At 32.8% G+C, this 13,578-nt stretch overlaps 3 protein-coding genes across 4 annotated transcripts; all 3 read right to left on the minus strand.

Annotated features, from left to right (window-relative positions):
• Nucleotides 1-229: 229 nt before the first annotated feature.
• LOC130978966 (separase-like) lies at nt 230-3,064 on the minus strand. 2 transcript variants are annotated; one of them, XM_057902302.1, is made up of 6 exons: nt 2,684-3,064; nt 2,157-2,370; nt 1,672-1,894; nt 1,501-1,578; nt 1,060-1,299; nt 230-980 (listed from the first exon to the last, which is right to left on the minus strand). In XM_057902302.1, exons 1-6 carry the CDS (start codon nt 2,688-2,690, stop codon nt 867-869), a joined length of 876 nt encoding a protein of 291 aa, XP_057758285.1. In that variant the 5' UTR covers nt 2,691-3,064; the 3' UTR covers nt 230-866. The 2 variants fall into 2 exon arrangements, with proteins under 2 accessions (XP_057758285.1, XP_057758284.1); XM_057902301.1 differs by having other exon boundaries at nt 1,501-1,894.
• A 561-nt stretch (nt 3,065-3,625) lies between these two features.
• LOC130980336 (uncharacterized) lies at nt 3,626-4,945 on the minus strand. The gene has a single exon (XM_057904029.1). It carries the CDS (start codon nt 4,943-4,945, stop codon nt 3,626-3,628), a length of 1,320 nt encoding a protein of 439 aa, XP_057760012.1.
• A 491-nt stretch (nt 4,946-5,436) lies between these two features.
• On the minus strand, nt 5,437-6,804 carry LOC130980337 (glutathione S-transferase T3-like). Its single transcript, XM_057904030.1, has one exon. It carries the CDS (start codon nt 6,802-6,804, stop codon nt 5,437-5,439), a length of 1,368 nt encoding a protein of 455 aa, XP_057760013.1.
• Between the last annotated feature and the right edge of the window lie 6,774 nt (nt 6,805-13,578).

Genomic DNA, 13,578 nt, shown 5'->3' on the forward strand with positions numbered 1-13,578 from the left:
ATTGATTGTGTATAATGATGGATATTGTATAAAAAATATTAGGTTAGATTTTACTAGAAGAAGTGCTAAAGATTTGTATAATGTACTGAATAAGTCAAAAGATATGTTTATGTGATGTTTAATTAAGTGTGAAAAAAAAGAATCATATGTTCTTAGAAAACTCTCCTATTGTGAGAGAAACATTCTCCTAGAGAGAAAAATGTATCACAGTTTCTTTACTTCGATTAATTCTTAATTTCTAGTCTTTCTGTTTTCTTTTGGGCTTGATGGCGCGTTATAATACCAAAAAAGAACATACACATATCTCCAAAAATCCAACCACCCGAGCAAAATAATACCCAAGACCCTTACCACTCACTAAGATTTGATGATTAAGTCAACGAGTATCAAGTGGCCATGGACGAAACTCTCTTCTTCACACAAATCCGAGTAGGAACACCGTAGCATACAGGTGCTGCACCTGTCATAAATTCTTGTTCGCAAGCATCCCGTGCACGACCTATGAAAGCTCCAAGTGTTGGTGGGTGATCACAGTTGTTGTTAGGGCATTCTTTTTCAAGTTCAAATCTTTTCTTGACCCACGCCTCGAGCAAGTATTTACCAAATGTACTGATATCTTTTGCTGATATTTTCCACAAATTAGCAACAATAGCCGGAGAACCGGCTGCAAGATATTGCAGGGGAATACATAGCGGTGCACAGTTACCCTGCAAGTAAACGGTACCGCTGTTGCACCCTAACAACACCACAGCACCACATTTATTTAGATGCTGAAAATTTTCCAAGCTAAAGTACTTTGTTCCTGTGAAAAAGTGAAAACACAACCGTCATCAGTAATAAGAAGAGATTGATAGTTATATTTAAATTTAGTGATATTTTATCAAAAGTGTATCACTTCCATGCCCGATGTATATAAAAAGGTCGTGCTTCTCCAATGCAGAAGCCCATAATTTTTGGGTTGGTGCCAAACCTGTGTTCCCCTGTGGAGTAACAAAATTTGATTCAGTAGACACACAAATAAACCAATTATTCTCCTGCCAACTTCAAATTGCAAAATACCTTCAAATTGTTCTCTTTAAACCAAATCTCAAATTCATTTTGACATTCAGGGACGGTTCCATCTGGATTTAGTATATAGAAGGCGTGCAGAGGATCTATTGAGGGAAATGAGGGACATTTTCTTCCAGCTTCCTTTTGGGATCTGCTTCCTGTATCACCCAAGGCAGAGATGCTGCTGACAGAAGGCATCCGGTATACTTCAAGTTGTCTAAGTATGGGAATGTTTTCCCACGGAAGCATCTATCATAAATGAAGACAATATTTTAAGATACCACAATGTTATTTCACTACACACCAGCACCCCTCTCACAGAAATATGCCCCACCACTTGTTTTTTCTTCTTCCGTTTTCTACCCACTACATATCATTTCTCTTTAATTAATCCATAGAGTAGAACTCGAAATTTAATTCCTAACTAGTTTTATGTCAGAGAACAATTACCTGCAGCTCATAATCTAACACAAGAATAATTGGCTCTCTTTTACTATTCTTATCTGCGTCCAGCTCAATCAATGCTTGCTTCAACAGTTGAAAAGCTTTATCAGATGACACCCCAAAACCATCGGCGGCATTTAATAATATCCCACTCATTCCTTGATCACAATGGCCTACTTTAGCAATATAGCAGTCTTTCTTGCACTTTAGCTTTTCTCGTCCACAAACATGTCTGGTTCCTCCAAGAATAACTCTGACGAGGCCCTCGTTAACTTCCAATTTACATTCAGATCTTAACTCCTTCACAAGATGCTCAAGCAGAGACTCAAAATTCTTGCAATTTAACAATTCTCCAAGAAGCAAGCATTTCCATGATCCAAACCACGATTCTTCAATGCCCCTGCATGGTAAGGTGTGACAATAGTTGAGGGATACACATAACAGTTAATTTCTTAAAATTCAAACTTACTTCATCATGTCCGTGACTGTCGTTGCGCATAGTGGTGCTTTTAGTTTCTAGATCTTTTAATAAAAATTTGATAAAGTGATTGTCTCAATAACTATGGAGCTTCATGCAAAGTATGCTTATCAATAAGAGAGCCCGTTAACTGAAGTTAATGCCAGACAAGACAACTCAGAAGATCATATAGAGGGTAGCACACCTTAGCAATTGACGAAGACGTTGATTAAGCGTTTTCCTATGGTTCCACCACAGCTGCTGCTGTTCAGATGTATTTTCTTCCAATTCTCGCGAATAATCCTCTTTTAAAATATTTTTTAATGCTGGAGGTACTTCATCTAAGGCTGTCGAACCCCATGGACACGACCAATCTCTTAAAATTTTATACTTGGGAAGTATTGGCGGATGAATTTCATCTGGATGGTGCAATTAAAAATTTAAAAGTAAAAAAAAAAAAAGGAACAAGTAAGTAGTAATTAATATACAGTTACAAGGTTTGAGTGATAGCAGTCACTCATTATTGATTAACTAAATGATCAGGTTTCTAACCCGTTGAATAAAATTCTTGTGCCATCTAGGTTGGACTCTTAACCATTTCATGATGTACATACATAGCTTAGTTAGATGTAATGAGAATTGTTTTAAGTCAAATAAAGGACACTGAGACAAAGGAGCAAGTATTACTGAAAAAACTATGCACAATAATTGACCAAAGACAAGGGATTGTACCATGCATCTTCCAGTTAGACGAGATGAGTGAGTATCATGAGTTCCAATGGACGCTTGGTGGAAATACGAAGCCCAAGCATTTTCACCCAAACTTTTGCTAATATATGGCAGAGAAAGTTGCTCTCTCGATTCAGAAACAACATATATCACAGCAAGTAATTGAGACACCTGTTGCAGGATCAACATTTGACTGAGGTCAGTTCAGATGATAAAAAAGCAAGCAATGAAACCATATCAACCTCTAAATCAGGATTAAGATAATCAATATGATAGTACATAGACGCTACAGCAGCGTGTTATATATATAGGCCATATATACTTCAAAGTTTAGATTCAATTATTGCTTGACTGATGCATTAAAAACTCTGAAGAAGAAATCTACACTACTACTCTACTAGAATAAATACACTATTAAAACAAAAGACTATGGTATTCAACTAGAATATTAAACCAATAAAGTGAAAAACATTGCCAATGAGTGGTAAACGTGAAGAGAGAGGTGACCTTATGAAAAATATCGGGAACCTCACGGGAGAGTACAAATGCCACCATCAGCCAAGAAGCTAGATCTTTAGACCATCTCCAGTAGGGAACTCATCCCAGTTCCTGTTTATGGCCCACCTGTCATAAAAAGTAACTCCACATCAGCTTTTGCGTCATAAACAGTAAATAGGAACTCAAAGCATCTCTCTCTTCTCCATTAGGAGGAACTAACTTTAGTCCCTGTTGTGGTCCCACTTAATTAATTAATTAAAAAACTTGTAATTAATGTAATTAATTTTTTTTAATAATAAAATTTAAATATTTAAATTTAAAAATAATTTACTATTAAAATATATTAATATTAAATAGATTCATATATAACAATAATACACAATAGATGAATTCGGGGTTACACTAATTTGTAAAATTACTTAATACAAAGAAAAACATAATTAAACTCTATAGTTGACGACAAGCATTGTGAAATTGCCATATGTGTTCAATCAAGTCCTCCTTCAATTGTCTATGCTGCTGCCTATTTCGAAGTTGGGCATTTCTTTGGAGAAATTGATGGTATGGTGCAAAATCTTCCTCTCCCAGCTGAGGTTGTGATAAGCCATTTTCAACATCATCATACTCTAAGCCTTGAGCAAAATTTCCTGCATAGCTGTCTCTTTCATCCTCAACAATCATATTATGCAATATAATACAAGCTCTCATTATGTTGGCAAGCTTTTTCTTTTCCCAAAAACGAGCTGGACCACGTATAATTGCAAAGCGTGCTTGCAACACTCCGAATGCTCGTTCCACATCTTTTCTTTGCCCTTCTTGGTATTGTGCAAATAACTTGCGTTTTTCACCTTGTGGCTTTGAGATTGATTTGACAAATGTGGCCCATTCAGGATAAATACCATCTGCTAAATAGTATCCCATTGTATAATTATTACCATTAATTGTATAATTTACCTCCGGAGCACGGTCATTTAGAATATCATCAAACACTGGAGAACGATCTAACACGTTGATATCATTATTCGAACCAGAAACTCCAAAGAATGCATGCCATATCCAAAGGTCTGAAGATGCTACAACCTCAAGTACTATGGTTGCAACCCCACGATAACCACTCATGTACATACATTTCCATGCCTTTGGACAATTTTTCCATTGCCAATGCATGCAGTCAATGCTACCCAACATGCCAGGGAAGCCACGACCTTCCGCCATTTGTAGCAGGCGTTGTACGTCATTTGGATTAGGTTTTCGCAAGTATTCATCCTGGAACACGGAAATGACACCTTCAACAAATTTTTCCAAGCATTCGATTGTAGTGCTCTCGCCTATGCGCACATAATCATCAACAGCATCAGCTGCAACGCCATATGCTAACATCCGTATCGCAGCGGTACATTTCTGAAGTGGCGACAAGCCTCTTCTTCCAGTTGCATCAACCCTCTGTTGGAAATACGGATAGACGTTTGAGAGAGCGTCTACTATCCGAAGGAACACATCTCTTCTCATTCGAAATCTCCGTCGGAAAATGTCAGCATTATACACCGGTTCATCTGCAAAGTAATCTTGGAAAAGGCGATCATGTCCTGCTTCTCGATCTCTGTTGATCCATCTACGAGGAATTGGGATAGGGCTTCTATCGATATCTTCTTCTTCTGAATCTTCGAGTAAATACTCATCGATCCAACTATCTATGAGTGTGTTATCTTGCCGTCTTCTTTTGCCATACAAAGCCTCATTGAACATATCATCAAAATTTCTAGCCATATGGAGAAATGTAATTTTTAGTTCTCTGTCGATGTGGGAAACAAGAGTTGAAGTGGAGTTGTGGAGTCATTGATAGTTGATATTTATAAGTGTGTCTGCAATAAGTACCTTAACGGCTAGTTTTGCAACGGCTAGTTTTGCAACGGCTAGTTTTTCAACGGCTAGTTTTTCTTAACGGCTACTTAACAGCTAGTTTTGCAACGGCTAATTAACGGCTAGTTTTGCAACGGCTAGTTTTGTAACGGCTAGTTTTGCAACGGCTAGTTTTGCAACGGCTAGTTTTTCTTAACGGCTACTTAACGGCTAGTTTTGCAACGGCTAATTAACGGCTAGTTTTGCAACGGTCACTTTAATGAACAACAACGACACAATAATATTGACTAATTTCAAATCTTACATCAGAAATAAATAAAACAAACTACATCACATACCAGTAATACGCAATAAATAAATAAGAACAAACTACATAACTCTACGAATAAAAGGAACCATTAAGTAAACCACTTGGCCATTATTTTCTCACATGCAATCTCATGAAGAGCTCGTCGTTTCTCACTCATTGTAGACGTGTCAGCATTAAGTATTTGCATATCCATTTCCCTTTCTTTTGCTTTTATCTCCATTTCTTTAATATACCTCTGAGTTTGTAATTCTTGTTCTTTCATTGCCGCTTGAATTTGTATCTCCTTCTCTTTGATTGCCATCATCTTTGCTCTATGTTCCTTCTCCTCTTCTCTTTCTTTTTCCCTTTCCATTAGTTCCTTTTCTCTAACATTCTTAATATCTTCCATGAGAGATAATTTTTTGACAACCGATGATTTTCTTTCGCTAAAATCTTCAGACATCTGTGCTTTTCCCTTACCTCTTCGCTTGCTCTTCTTTGATCCTTCTGGGCGAACGGGAGAGTCCACACCGGGTTCGTCAGCCAACGGTGTTTCTGGGTTTGATGAGGATGAGTATGCTCCTGTTGCACTAACCTTGGTTCTCTTTGAGCCGCCACTCTGTGTAGGTAGTTGGCTTCTCCATTTTTGCTCCAATCGAAGCATGTTCCAATGCCTCTCAAAAGTGAACTTTTGACCATAATTTGTGGAATAAAGTTTATAAGCCAACTCCTTTATATCATCAGCGTTCGAACCACTCCTTATGTTTCGACTAGCTTGACCGTAGCAACCAGCAAATTGTGCAACAGCCTTGTTGATCTTATACCATCGTTTCTTACATGCAACTACCCCCCTTGTCATGTCGGTGCAAAATTCTACACAGTAGCTATGAATTCGACTCCAAAATGTTTCCCCCTTTTGATCGGTACCAACTACAGGGTCAGTTGAAATATTTAACCATGCACTGATCAACATCTCATCCTCTTTCCAATGCCAGTGTTGAATACTATCTTGCCTCCGATCTTCAATATCATCATTGAGGTCGATAGCATCTAATCCATGAGGGTTGGCAAAATCTGAATATTGCGAATTTGGACTAGATTGTATAGGAGTCTGAGAGGATGGGTTAGAAGAGCCACCAACACCAGATGAGTTATGTCTTGATGCACTAAATTGAGTTGGAAATGGCAAGGAAGTTGGAGTAACATTTCCGATAGAAGGGTTAAATATGGATGAAAATGGTAAATGGGGTGTTTGTGAATTTTGATTTTGTGGTTGGAATATAGGAAATTGATTATTATAAGGAGTTTGAAAATTGAAATTAGAGAAATTTTGTGGATTTGGATTTTGAAATGTATTTGGTAGTATGAAGTTTTGATTTGGAACTTGAGAGTTTGAGGTTTGAGATTGTTGGGTATTTGGAATTTGAGGAAAGTTTTGTAAGTAATTGAAGAAAGAGTTGAGTTGGTTTGGATCCATTTTTCCGAACAAAAAATAATAGTAGCAGAATGATGATTTTGTAAACTTAGAAGAAGATGAAGAAGAGTTGTAGAGAGTGTGAGAATACAAGTGTATCTAAGTGGTATATATAGAGTAACAAAATATTAATTTATTAATAATAACGGTAACATAGTAACGACTAGTTTCTAACGGCTATTTTTACAACGGCTAAATTAATATAATAATATAAATATAAATAATATTTAATATTAATTATGATATAAATAATTAATGTAAATTATTAATTAAATAAATATTTAATTATTTAATTATTATAATTATTAGTAAATTAATTATAATTTAATTACTTAATTAATTATTTGTTAATTATTTAATATAAATTATTAATTAAATAAAATTATCAATATTTAATTTAATTAGTCATTATAATTATTATTAAATTAATTATTATTTAATTATATAATATAATTATTTAATTAATTATTTAATATAAATTATTAATTAAATAAAAATTTAATTATTTAATTTAATTAATTATTATAATTATTACTGAATTAATTATTATTTAATTATTTAATATAATTATTTAATTAATTAAAATTTATTTATTTTTTAAATAACTTGTCAAATGGCAAGTTATTACTTGATAATAGGAGTCCCCATTCAGAGGGACTCCCTTCTCTTGATCCAAGAGAAAGCATTTCTTCTTCTCTCACTCCAATGGTCGGTTCCTATTTTTACTGACAAGCACAGTAATAGGGACTCAAAAAAAACAATCATTGGAGTTGCTCTTAAGGCTAATGCAAGATTCATTCTGAAAAATATTCCTGTATGGTAAATCAGAATCTTAAAACTTAGAAATCCATTAATCTTACTTATATTAGTTATATTCCCAAAACTGCATGCATAACTAAATAAAAACAACGACAATTTACTGAAGGCTTCTTTTCTTTTGAGATAACAATTTACTAAATATTTTCATTACTGGGTTCTCAGCAATCATCAATTCTATAGAAGTGATTGTCCTTCAGTAAAATCTGATCGATAGATGTCCCTGTCAACAATTATCAGGGGTCTTCTTCCAAGCACAAAATGTGCAAAACAAAACCAAAATAACAAGTTAATTCTAAAGCACATCTTGGATGCCAAATTGCTAATATCGACCCATGTACGAAGGTAGTTGTTCGGTTGTGCGATTACCGGACGATTCGGGTGGAATATGTAGGACTGGGAACGCTTCGATCACGATCGCGTTTGGATCCGGTCTGCCGAGCTGCCGAGCTTTCGTTGTGGAAGAAGGGGGTGTCACCTGCAAAGACACTTCGACGCTCTAGTCATGTCCGTGACAATAGTTGAGGGATACACATAACAGTTAATTTCTTAAAATTCAAACTTACTTCATCATGTCCGTGACTGTCGTTGCGCATAGTGGTGCTTTTAGTTTCTAGATCTTTTAATAAAAATTTGATAAAGTGATTGTCTCAATAACTATGGAGCTTCATGCAAAATATGCTTAACAATAAGAGAGCCCGTTAACCGAAGTTAATGCCAGACAAGACAACTCAGAAGATCATATAGAGGGTAGCACACCTTAGCAATTGACGAAGACGTTGATTAAGCGTTTTCCTATGGTTCCACCACAGCTGCTGCTGTTCAGATGTATGTTTTTCCAATTCTCGCGAATAATCCTCTTTTAAAATATCTTTGAATGCTGGAACTACTTCATCTAAGGCTGTCGAACCCCATGGACACGACCAATCTCTTAAAATTTTATACTTGGGAAGTATTGGCGGATGAATTTCATCTGGATGGTGCAATTAAAAATTTAAAAGTAAAAAAAAAAAAAGGAACAAGTAAGTAGTAATTAATATACAGTTACAAGGTTTGAGTGATAGCAGTCACTCATTATTGATTAACTAAATGATCAGGTTTCTAAGCCATTGAATAAAATTCTTGTGCCATCTAGGTTGGACTCTTAACCATTTCATGATGTACATACATAGCTTAGTTAGATGTAATGAGAATTGTTTTAAGTCAAATAAAGGACACTGAGACAAAGGAACAAGTATTACTGAAAAAACTATGCACAATAATTGACCAAAGACAAGGGGTTGTACCTTGCATCTTCCAGTTAGATGAGATGAGTGAGTATCATGAGTTCCAATGGACGCTTGGTGGAAATACGAAGCCCAAGCATTTTCACCCAAACTTTTGCTAATATATGGCAGAGAAAGTTGCTCTCTCGAGTCAGAAACAACATATGTCACAGCAAGTAACTGAGACACCTGTTGCAGTATCAACATTTGACTAAGGTCAGTTCAGATGATAAAAGAGCAAGGGATGAAACCATATCAACCTCTAAATCAGGATTAAGATAATCAATATGATAGTAGATAGACGCTATAGCAGCGTGTTATATATATAGGCCATATATAAAGTTTAGATTCAATTATTGTTTGACTGATGCATTAAAAACTCTGAAGAAGTAATCTACACTACTACTCTACTAGAATAAATACACTATTAAAACGAAAGATTATGGTAATTCAACTAGCATATTAAACCAATAAAGTGAAAAACATTGCCAACGAGTGGTAAATGTGAAGAGAGCGGTGACCTTATGAAAAATATCGGAAACCTCACGGGAGAGTACAAATGCCACCATCAGCCAAGAAGCTAGATCTTTAAGGCTAACGCAAGATTCATTCTGAAAAATATTCCTGTAAGGTAAAATCAGAATCTTAGAACTTAGAAGTACATCAATCTTACTTATAATAGTTAAATTCCCAAAACTGCATGCATAACTAAATAAAAACAACGACAATTTACTGAAGGCTTTTTTTCTTTTGAGATAACAATTTACTAAATATTTTTATTACTGGGTTCTCAGCAATCATCAATTCTATAGAAGTGATTGTCCTTCAGTAAAATCTGATCGATAGATGTCCCTGTCAACAATTATCAGGGGTCTTCTTCCAAGCACAAAATGTGCAAAACAAAACCAAAATAACAAGTTAATTCTAAAGCACATTTTGGATGCCAAATTGCTATTATCGACGCATATGAAGGTAGGACACATGCAGTCTTCAAGTATAAGAAATACTAGCAACTTAGTACAATGTAAATACCTTGTAGTTGTAGCCTTGGAATTATAGATATTCCAATAGTACAAACATATTTCTTTTAGTACTCTTCAAAAGAATTTTCTGTGTTTCATCTCCAACATATGCAAAGCATCTCACTGAGATTCAACTACAGTTGTGTTTAAAAAGGAAGCAAATAACTCTATGCCACAACAAAACAAGTACACAACTTAGACCTCAGAAAGGTGATCAGATGTATCCAACAATGCTAGCAGGAGCGAAAGAATGAAATGATGTTTGCACTACTTTTTTTATGTACACCTTTTTTAATTGTATTACTTCTTATCAATTATTTTTATTATTAAAAAAATTGTAAAACACAGGTTCATTCATGTATATAACATTCCTAAAAAATGAAATGGCAGTCATAAGTACTACCTAATCGAGCGAGCAGCTTCATCAAAAGTTTCTTCCGGACAAACTCCCATTTAAAGTTTATGAAATCGCTAAGAAGTCTGCCTTCTAAAACTTCGATTTCAATACAATGCCAATGCCAATGCCAGCTACCTTCTTCCTTCTTTCGTGAGTTCCATTATTACATTTTAAGTTGCTTCGTTTATTGTAAAGCAAATACAAGAAGTCCCTGCAAAATCATAGATGACATCTACCGCTGCTGTTTTGAGACTACCATCTTCAGGATAGCAAACAGAATTTTTTTATTCAAGAAGATCTAATTTAGTCCCGTAAAAAGATATATGCTCAGAACTAAAGCTCTTCACTTCACACAGGTCTTATATTTACTTTGATGCAAATCTTCATAGTACTGATTAAGTGTCACATCAAAGATTAATTTACACTTAGAACAACATAAAGTTGTATTGCTATCCCTTAAAATCTGCTTGGCATTTTGAAGTTCCTTTTCTGCTGAATTCCATTCTCTTTTCTCAATATAAATTTTTCCTAACAAATCACAGAATTTTTTTCAAAAATAAAATAAAAAAATTATTATTTTCCTAAATAAGATTTTTAGACTTTAATTCTTTAAATACGATTTTTTTAATTATAAATTAAGAAAACAAGTCATATTTAACAATGACAACTATGATTATCGTCTTAGAAAATATACGAATACACCGGAATAAGTCATATTTAACAAGAATTTTTTTAAATATAAATTAAAAAAATAATTATTTCCCAAAAATAAAATACTACTTATTTCTGTGTATTCTTATGTACTCTTATGTACTCATATATATTAAACTCATATGTACTCTTGCTATTTTTGTTTTATTTTGTTAATCTATTTAATAATAAAATAGATTGAGATTTGTTCAACGTACGGATAAAAAATTATATTGTAAACACATAGAAAGACTAAATAGAAAAAAATGGAAATATAATTAATTAAATATTATTTATAAAAAATAAAACTATGTTGTAGAAAAAAAAAGAGCATATAACCTTTATTACTTAGAATGACGTTAACACAAAAAATTAGTAATGATCTTATGTACAAACTTTTGTACTTGTGAATTTAATTGAATAATTGAGTAAAACAAATTAATAAATAGAACTATATATAGTTATCTAGCCCAAACTGGATCAGTAGTCAGTTTGATTGAAAAAATGATAAATTGGACCTAATCAATTCAATTTGATATTTGATTGTTGATACAAAGGGTCTTGAAGAAGAATGCCAACTTGGCAATTACAATACTAAGTGTTCTTTATTATGTGTTAGCTTTTTTCTAATATAATACATAATTGAAAATAAATTATTATTTTTAATTTAAACGATTCGATTATAATTTACTGGTTGAAGTATACTTTTCCATTTAGTGATTCATTGTCCTGATTTGGTCAATTTGAAATCTGAATTTTATAACTATAAATAGAACAATCATGATTGTGATAAGAATTTAAGAATTTTATAAATAAATAAATAAGGGATAAGAGGTTACAATGGGTAAAATACCTAGTTTGGAGCAAAATGCAATGATAAAAGAAAGCAAATGTAGAGAGTAAGATGTGTCTTTCCCTTCCAGGAAATAAGCTTTGGCCAACTCTCCATGTCCACTAATTTTGTAGATAAGTCCTAACTGTAAGAATGTTAAAAGATAAAATACAACATACAGCATGCAAAATATTTTGAAGTTTTAGAACTCCTACGAGTTAGTAGAAATTAAAGTCAAACCTGAAGAGTACCTAAAGAGTACTCTCAAGATAACATTGCATGCTTATTCCAAGAATTAAGATAACAGTAGCTGGCTGAAGTTACACAGTTCCATATTAAATTGTGCAATCTTCTTGACAACTAATTCGTTCACTCTATTTTTCTTGAAATTGTTTCCAAATTTATCTTTGCAGAGTTCAAAATATAAGTTTTGGGCTTCCAGTACTAAGGAAAGAGCTAACAATAACCTTTTTTTTTTTTGTCATAATACAACACGTACACTATACATTCACAGTTTTACACACTCAGATTCTAGCTTTTAATGTGGTTGTTTGGAAGACACACGTGCCACTTGAACCAAGCCTCATATGACGAGCAACTATAACTCTATAAGTGACCGATTTTAATACTACAGTGATTCTTTGGATTCCAGAGAAAAGAAAAAATCCTATTTTATCTTTAGCTATCAGTATATTATTTTTAAGAAAAATAATTAAAAATTAAAAATTTTATTTTAATTATTTTTACTTTTAAATAAAGAAATTTTATTTTTTATATTTTCCAAAATAAAATATACATTTAAATTCTGGCTTATTTTAAAATTAAAAAAATAATTAGGAGAATAAAATGAGCTTGATTTATACTTTCGAAAAGGAGATCAGAAATCAATTTGAAATTTTTAATTGGAAGAAGCTACTACACATGCCACAAAGGACTAAAGAGAATCAATAAAAGAAAGGGTAATGCTACCGTGACTTTTTTATGGGCTAGCCAAATTATTTTTATGTGTGGACTAGGTTTTTAATGTTAATTTATAGAAAAAAATTCGATTTATATTTTTATGATAATATAAAAACTAATTGCTTAAAAGATAAACTGTTTTTTTTTTTGTGACTAAAGATAAACTATGTTTGTAACATATGAATAATGTGTAATGATACAATAAACTTTTATATTATAAATAAAGAAACGTAGGATTAATTTGTTGTCGAATAATTCATTATTTATAAAGTAACGATTTTTTTTTCAAAGAAAATCATGATAAGGAATTTAAATAGGTATTTAAAATAAGTTTTTAAATATATTTTATTTTAGTCAGAATTTTGAGTTTAAATTTAGCCTAAATATTTTGTTGGTCCATGAAATAATTAAAAGTAGGTTTGGTCCAATAATATAGATAAAATCAAAGGTTTACCGTGTCCACCCACTTTAATATTTTAGAAAGTTTCGATAAAATTAAAAAATAGTATTAACCTCCCAATTATTTTAATAATTGTCCAACTTTTTCTTTTTTCCAAATTTTCCTCTAATTTAAATTTAAATCTCACTTTTTTTTCATATATCTCTTTCTTTACGTTTTGATTTTCAAATTTTATATAAATTTACGTGCAAATATATTGGATCTTTGGAGATACATTGACAATGTAAAATATTTTACACTATCGTGTAATAATGTTTATTTTTTTTATGATTATTCACATAATCAATACAAAATATAGTTATTTTTACTATATGATCTTACGTAATTAGATGTAC

Source organism: Arachis stenosperma, chromosome 5 (genome assembly GCF_014773155.1).
Source record: "Arachis stenosperma cultivar V10309 chromosome 5, arast.V10309.gnm1.PFL2, whole genome shotgun sequence".
Classification (NCBI taxonomy): Eukaryota; Viridiplantae; Streptophyta; class Magnoliopsida; order Fabales; family Fabaceae; genus Arachis; species Arachis stenosperma.

What these genes read in the sequence shown, in the direction of transcription:
- LOC130980337 (XM_057904030.1), bottom strand. Translation starts at nt 6,804, where the DNA reads ATGGATCCAAACCAACTCAACTCTTTCTTCAATTACTTACAAAACTTT.
- LOC130980336 (XM_057904029.1), bottom strand. Translation starts at nt 4,945, where the DNA reads ATGGCTAGAAATTTTGATGATATGTTCAATGAGGCTTTGTATGGCAAA.
- LOC130978966 (XM_057902301.1), bottom strand. An exon ending in TGTTAGATTATGAGCTGCAG is followed by an intron (nt 1,300 to 1,500) that starts GTAATTGTTCTC and finishes CATTTATGATAG; the next exon opens with ATGCTTCCGTGGGAAAACAT. An exon ending in TTAAAGAGAACAATTTGAAG is followed by an intron (nt 981 to 1,059) that starts GTATTTTGCAAT and finishes GTTACTCCACAG; the next exon opens with GGGAACACAGGTTTGGCACC.